This window comes from Molothrus aeneus, assembly GCF_037042795.1.
Source record: "Molothrus aeneus isolate 106 chromosome Z unlocalized genomic scaffold, BPBGC_Maene_1.0 scaffold_33, whole genome shotgun sequence".
Taxonomy (NCBI): Eukaryota; Metazoa; Chordata; class Aves; order Passeriformes; family Icteridae; genus Molothrus; species Molothrus aeneus.
In genome coordinates this window covers 2,052,903-2,060,939 of record NW_027098761.1, presented here as the reverse complement: position 1 = coordinate 2,060,939, position 8,037 = coordinate 2,052,903, and the positions used below count along the sequence as shown (strand labels likewise).

Below are 8,037 nucleotides of genomic sequence, written 5' to 3'. Positions count from 1 at the left end.
GATACTGAGTTATGTCCGGAGGTGCGTAAAAGGGACGAGTTTCATTGGAACCTCCTGGAAGATAAATCCTCCAATGGTGTATAGATATACTGTCCTTAGAGCCTAAAGCAGTAACTTTTCAAGACATAGAATCAGCCTACTCTTTGCAGAAAAATTTCAAACATTTAAATGTTTAAGATGTACTAAATGTACCTTTTGTATCCCTTGGGTGTTGCTTGAATGTGGTAAATGTAAAGCACTGAAATGGATTTATGCTAGAGGCCTATTTTATGATTTATGTGCAGAATGTTATCATGAACATCGGAGAAATTCTAATTGGAAAAGACAATTGGAAGCATTTATTGGTGGGCCCAGTCCTGTTCAAAACATATACCAATTATTCGAGAATAGAGAACAAGCTTACCAGTCAATTAGCGCTAACGAAATCTGCACATATATTACTCTTTTGGCTTATTGTAAGAAATCGCGCATAATCACTTTTGAGTGTGACAAAAATGTATTTGTGCCTTATCCTCATTCTGTACTTAGTATCAAGTGGCATGCCGAGAATGAATATTGGCGTCAACGTCGCCTACGGGTTTACTCCCAAAAAAAGACAAAAAGCCATGGATGCTAGTATGCACTACCCAAAGATTACACTGTATATTGTGGGACTAAGGGGTGTGAATGTTATCTCTTTGTATGTCTTGTCTGCAGGATTTGCCAAGAACGGTGGTGGGTCCATTGCCACCGGAATTAACAGAAACCATTCTAAGATTAGGGGAGCTTTCGGGAAAATAGGTAAAATATGAATCTCAAGAGTGGTGGGGAATCTTTACTAAGGGTATAAATCCAGAGACACATTGTTCTCATACCAATGAACCCACTCCCTTTGTAGCCCAAATCATAAAAGGATACCACCGGAGACAGCTGCTTGGTATCGATTGCAGCTCTCCTTTGATAAAGGATAAGAATTGGGAATCATATCGAGTAAGGCAGGAATGAAAAGGATCCCTAAGCAAATACCTGTGCCGCCGAGAAGATGGTTAACCCCGTGCAACCGGATCGACGGGAGAGGCAGAGAGGAAAAGGCAAAGGGACCTGCAACCCAGAGTGGGATGCGCTTAGAGAAGTTCCAACAACTGCCTCTCAAACATTAAGTTCCCTGGAAAAATAACCCACTCCAGGGTATCCAAAGGGCAGCTCCCCAGGAAAATACACATGTGAAATTTTAGAGTAGGACTGCACCCTTTTTTGGCAGATCTATTTAATATCGATGTGGGCATTGGGATAAGTCACTAGAGAGGCAGGGGGACATTAGCCATTCACATGGACGCTAATTTGAGTAGATAGAACATTTCTTAAAGTCAGCAGAGTTAAGTGAGGCCCACTTAAACCTATCAAACCACCCTACTCTCCACAATAGGGGGACCAGTAATTCTGTTAATCCTTGGGCTGACTTTTGGGCCTTGTATATTCAATAAAATGATTGAAATAGTAAAAGGAAGGCTGGAGGCAGCCCATCTGCTTCTGATTAGAACCAAATATGAACCTGTAACAGAGGATCCTGAACTGGGGGAGGAGGCCACCTTGAATCAATGTGAGTTAAAATGATTTGATGAACAAAATAGTCAAAAGAAAAGGGGGGGCATTGTAATGGGTTAATTTCTCAAGTTTGTTCATCAAGTCTATTAAAAAGAAAAAAAAAGGGAAGCTGATGAAAAACCAAAAGTTAAATAAATATAATGGGCTAATATGTTGCAAAATGTCATAAGGCTTAAACGGCAATATGTCACAAGCTAATATGTTGAAAAGCTGAATATGCAATATGTATGCAGCCACACGCCTATATATGGTAAAGGCTATTGCAGGGTCATCAAAACTCTGAGAGAGAGGACGGGAGCCTTCCTCCAAACGACCACCAAAAGGCAGAAAAAGACCCCCTAGCAACTATCGGCGCAGACGCAGAAAACACCGGAAAATACGCAACCAGGACAGATCAAAGAGAGGCCTGAACCGCCAGGTGGGTGCGAGCCGTTGGTGGAGCGGAGACTGCCCGGCTGCACCCAGCGCTGTAATTTGCCTATTATCGCTTGCTCTGCCAATTAATAAATTACATTTCATTTGGACTCACTTGTCGGTGATTGGTTCCTCACCACAAATTATAACACTTGTGCAAGGCAGCTGTGCCAGCAGGGCCCGGGAGCTGTGCCGGCTCTGCCGGGCTGCCGGGGCTGCGGGACAGTCCCGCCGCGGCTGCGCTCACCCCAGCCTGGCCCGCTCGGTTGCTTTCTCTTTCTGACCCCCCTGGGAAGGCTCTGACATTTCCTCTTCCCTGATGCAAGTGCAGCTGCTGCCAAGGAAAACGTCCCCATACTCACTCAGTGTTCCCTTTGCTTGCCAGGTGTCCCGTCTGCTGTCGCTGTCCAGGAGAGCTGCTCTGCACGGGAGGAGGAGACTGAGGGAGAGGCTTTGAAGATGGGGCAGCTGGGATCCCTCTGCTTGGACTTCTATGGACTTGCACACAGGCAGTGATAATTACATCAATCTGTACATATCTTGCTATTTGTATTGGTATATTTCTATACATATGATACTTACTATATTTCTAGAAATACAATACTTATTATATTTATAAATGTGCTATGTATATATGTACAAATATATGCATACACGTTTGCAGTTACATATTTTGTGTAGGTGTATCTAGCTTCTTATGTATGTTGTAATATCTTTTTGTGTTTAGATTTCAATAAGTATACAGTTGTGTAGGTATCTATTCGTATTGATGGAGTTTTTTGTATATGTCTTTTTAAAGAGGGATATTCCTATTTGTGTTGGTATATATGTCTATTTTTATATTTTTATATGTATATTGACCTATTTCTATATGTAATTATATTTACATATATATTGAGATGTACAGCTGTATATTTGTATGGATATTTAGCTTGGCACATTTTTTTGTATTTATAGATAGGTTTGTCTTATATATCTGTTTAAATACATGTTGTATGTTATCTGTGATATTTAATCCATATTTGCATCTGTAGATTGTTATATATGTATTTATATATATTTGTGTCTACATGTGGTTTTAGTTCTGTTTCAATATGTATGGAGTGTTCTAGTTGTATAATTCTATTGGTTCTATGTATAATTCTCTGAGTTGTTGGTACAGGATTACTTAGAGAGAGAATCCACATTTTTGTATTTCCATATGGGCTGTATGCTTGTAGTAGTATGTAACAAATTAAGTTGTTAAATACCTAATTGATCTTTGTGTCTAGGGAGTTGTTGTAGAGGTTGGCTATAAGTTTGGTTTTTTTAACTGAAGTTGTATTTTTATATTTTTAACTAGTCTGGCTGTAATAGTCTAATGAATTCCTGGTTTTAACCTAAGTTGAGATTTGTCTTGTTCTGTATTGTCAATGTGGGTGTAGCAATTTGTAATAAATGACATTTTTCAACTGAAATTGATTCTCGTGTATTTGTGGATCAGCAGTGCGGCTGTGGCAAACTGCAAGAAATGCCATTTGTCAGCTGCGATGGGTGTTCTGTGATTTGTGCTCCCCAAAGCCATGAGCAGATGTAAATGCTGGAGGATTTTGGCCATGCAAATCTCCAGCCATGCCCAGCACATGCCCCACCTGCACTCAGGCTGGGCAAGGGAAGCGCAGATTTGGGCTGGCAGCAGAGCCCCCCATTGGCTCAGAACTCGCTGCAGAGGCCTGCTGAGAAAACTCCCGGACTCCAGTGAGCGCAGAATCCAAGCAGGAGCCACCCGGGGAGGACAAATCTGCCCCCCATCCCATGGGCAGCTCTTTAGGAAGCGCTCCAAGTGTCCCTCTGGAGCTCATCCCTGACCAAAAGCCAGCAGGGATCCTGAGCCAGCTCCGCTGCCTTTGGCAGCACTTTGGCAAATGAGCTGCAGCAAGGGGGAGGCAGCAGTGACTGTGACTGCTGAAAGGCTGGGCATGAAGGAAGGGCCATGGACACAAGTGCTGAGATGCCCCAAAATCCAGAAGGAGGCTGGAGAACTGGGCATCAAGAAGATCTCACAAGTGCTGAAATGATGGAAGCCCTTTGTGTGAAGCTTCCTGGAGGAAGTGACAGGGAGTTGCTGCTAGGATCAGCAGTAGCAGAAGGCAGCAGGATCTGCTCATTTTCCTGGCTCTGTTTCCAGGACACAGGCTGAGATGGGCCCTTCTCCCACAAAGCCCTTGCCCATGGAGGCTGCCGGGCAAAAGCAATCCCATTGCAAAGAGAGGCTTTGCAGTTGAAATCCACTGCCCTTGTGTTGAGGGGAGGAATGACTGCCCTGCCAAAGCACAGCAGCCGCAGGGCCCCTCTCAGCTCTGTGTGTGTGTTGCAGGCCTGCCTGAGGTGCCCGTGCTGCAACAGCTGCGAGAAGGGCAAAGTGACCTGATTGCATCCTTAGCACACCTACTGCTGGATCTGATGGCACACTTCCCCACCAGCCAGGGCCAGGCCTCGGCCAGAGCTCAGGCCTGGGCTGGGAGGAGTTTCCCCTAAAATACCCTACAGAAGCCCGTGTTCATGTCAGTTGGGAAAGTTTCCTAAAGTGATATGTTTCTTGCAGATAACTTCATGAGGTTATGCAGAGCTAGCATAAGTGTCTTTGTAGTCTATTTTTAGCTAAATACTGATGGGCTTGATGACCCCAGGATTCATCTTGTAAGTCAGCTCTGGCTCAGACTTGCTGCTGAGGCCTCAGCACATCAGACACTGAATTTAGAAAACCTTTTGATAAAGATTGTCATCCCTTTACTTCTTTTAGCCCAGTACTTCTAGTCCTGATAAATTTGAATTCTTCCTGTACATTCTGGCAAACAGACCATCTAAAATTTTCACTGTTTATCAGTGTTTAAATTCTATCCACCAAAAGAAACCCAGTCACTTCCAAAAGGAGCTTGAAATAAGCTACTATTTTAAAGCAAAACCAAGAATTTTTCTTGCTAAGTGAGAAAAGGAGTTTCCAAAACTCCTCTGTGAAACTAATGCAGATTATTTGAAGTATCCTTTTCCTACCAGGAGCAGAGGGAGTCCAACCTGGGCAGAGTGCACACAAAGCTCATTTCAGTAGAAAGGTGATACACTGGGGATGGACAGAGGGGATTTGCAGCTCTGCTGGGGCTGTTCAGTTCAGGTTGCTGTTCTCAGCTGTAAAAGGAACTCCTGCTGCTGTAGCAAAGCTGTTTGAAGATGCAGACAGTTTGTTCATGAGCCAGGTCCTGGTTGAAGAAGCATTTGTTCCCCAAAATCTACCAGCAGCATTACCACACCATACTTTAGCCAGCTTGCTGCCAGAACCTGTAATCCCAGGAGCAACTTCCAGGGAAAGGGGAGTGGGTTCTACTCTCATTCCTTCTAACAGCTCTTACACCATGGCAGGGACTCTCAGCAGCCCAGGTTCCCCTTGGAAAGGCAGGATGCCGTGTTCCTTCTCACTTTTCAGGATTCTTCATCATTTACAAGCTTTACTCAAACATTCTGAATGTTTTCAGCAAGATAATGAATAGTGTAAGAGCCTGGGATGAACTCCTTTCACTTTGTATCTGGTATTTCCTGCAGGGAGGGGATGGAGGAAGGCAGGAGATTCCCTGCTTCACAGAAGGGACACCCATGAGACAAACCTCTGACAGGTGCACCTTCCATGCAAATTAGGTTTACAGGGAAAACACTAGACCCTAGGAAGAAATGTCACAAATCAACAACTTCCCAGTTTGATTTCAGGAGCAGACTTCAAATGCAGCCTCCAAGCACAGGGAGCACTGAGACTCTAAGCCACACGACATCTCTGCCAAAATTCCCAGCAGCCATGACAAAATGACTGCAGAAATAATGCAGCGTCCTGGCCCTCCTGATGTGTCAGGAATAAGCCACTGGGGATACAGCCAGAGGGACCAAAGTTGCTCTAGCTGAGCACATTTTGAAAGGAGAGGAAGGAAGAAATTAGGTGTCTCTACTGTTGAAGTTTAAAGCTTGTGAGAAATGTTTCCAAGAACTGGACAAAGAATGGGAGAACAGACAGACAGGACCAGAGGCAGGAGAACCAGAAAAATCAACCAAACACCAGCTTTAGTAAGAATTTGGGCATAACAAGATTCTTTGTGGTAAAGCTGCAGCAAAGGGAGCTGAAAGTCCTTTTCTGAAAAGGGCAATGACAGCAATGCCTCAGCCTAGGGGAAGGTGAGCACATCAACCAGGGCTCCTCAGTGGAATGCTATTTCCTAAGGGTCTCCATGACCTCTCCTTTCTCCTCTTCTGGATATTTAGATGTGTTTGTTTGGGGCTAGGGTTTCCTAGTGCACCAGCCCTCAGGGGTTCTTGGCCTGGCTCAGGAAGATCCCAGGTGCCTAAGGAGTTGCTCCACTGAGACTACAGATTCATTTCCTTGGCGTCTATTGGGCCTGGTAATTGGGAAACTCTTCCCTGCCAGGAGCAGGGCCATTCCTTGATGGGATTTAATTAGCAGAGCCCTCAAATGAAGCTCTCACAAATCTCTGATGCAGCTGAGCTTCCATCCCACCAAGGCAGCACTTCAGCAGCATGTTCCCACCTTGGCAGTGTGGGAACACTGGGATGGGAAATTTCCCAGGGATGGGAAATTTCCTCTCAGGAACAAAGAACACATAAAAACTGAGGGCAAGACCCAAGGGACAGGGCCAAGAAAAGAAGCTGAAATAAACAGGGCGGGAGACTTTTTCTCCTTTTAATGCCTTTTATAAAGGTGATCAGCTAAAAATTGGGAAGCTCGACAGGTCTCTCCCAGGGTGCCTCGAAGGAGAAGGAATGTGCAGCTTTGTCCACTGGGGGCAGAGCTGGGGGTCCCATCCTCACAAGAGCCATAGGGCATAACCCCAAGTTTGCAACTCTCCAGTGAGTCCTACTTGGGGTCTTGGTTTCAGATGAGTTCCGCTCAGGGTGAGGGGCAACAAAGGTTCTCAGTATCTCTGCAGGCTCAGCACTCTGTTCCTCATGTCTAGACACCACTCTAATTTCCTAATTCTGTATTGGCTCATTGTTTTTGGGGTCTTCTTGGTAAGTTTGATGAGGTTCCCATGGCATGCTGGTCTCGAGGCTATTTTGCATTCTCTCTGATGCCCCCCCCCCCCCACCTCTCCTCCCCTCACTGCCTGGGCAGAAGTACAGTTTAGCCCCAGGCAGGGCTTTACCAGTACAAAAGGAGCAATTAGTTACAACAACCCGTGTTTACAATAACAAAACAGGTACAATTCCACCTTGGCAACAACTAGTCTGACTGGTTTTGTAACTCTTTTTCTTCCCAAAAGAAATTGGCAGATTTTTTGTTTATAACAGTCCCTCCTCTTTTTCTTTGATCCAGCTTAAACTTAAGCTCACATCAACTTGCAATTCTTGACTCATGAGCTTCATATTTCTTTAATTTTTTTAAAATAAATTTCTTGAGCACTCTGGTAATCATGATTATTCAACTTGGTTACTTTTCTTGGTTTTCTTTTTCAGGTTAGAATTTTTTTGAGATTTTTAGCTTGGTCTGTAGGGCCAATACTATTATTTTAATGAAACAGGGAAATAAGCATAGTAAAAGGAGCAATCTTCCATGTATACACACAGTGAGGAAAACAACTTTTTCCCATACATTTTTTTTTTTTAAATCTATAGGTTATCTTACCAACTGGAATCAAGTGTAGGAGTTTGTTCTTGGTTATTTATACATGCTAGTTTTTTTATTTCATTTGAGATGTTTCTAATGATTGCATTCTTTATCTCTAATACTGCTTGGAGTCTGATGATTCTGTTTAACATAGATATTGGGGTCTGAACTTGGTCCTTACAATTTTGGATTCTCTTAATTTCTATTGCACTTTGCTTTTGCTGTTTGGTTTCTCTTAAATCATTGTGTATAGCAACTCCTAAACTTGATCCAGTTTCTTGGTTTTATCATTCTAGCAGTGCAGCTGCCAGACCAATCTCTTGACAATTTAGTGTATGCTGTAGTACTAGAGATCAAAACCAGGTGTTTAAGGCTCTCTTGAAATGTGTTATTAGTTT

At 43.7% G+C, this 8,037-nt stretch overlaps 1 protein-coding gene across 1 annotated transcript in view; it reads left to right on the top strand.

Moving 5' to 3' along the window:
• The first annotated feature begins 548 nt into the window (after nt 1-548).
• The window catches only part of LOC136569484 (serine/threonine-protein kinase PAK 3-like), a 38,516-nt gene continuing 31,027 nt past the window's right edge, over nt 549-8,037 (top strand). Inside the window, exons 1-3 of the mRNA XM_066569877.1 lie at nt 549-615; nt 697-714; nt 4,355-4,488. Coding sequence (XP_066425974.1) covers nt 549-615; nt 697-714; nt 4,355-4,488 — 219 coding nt within the window. The remainder of the gene's footprint in view (nt 616-696; nt 715-4,354; nt 4,489-8,037) is intronic.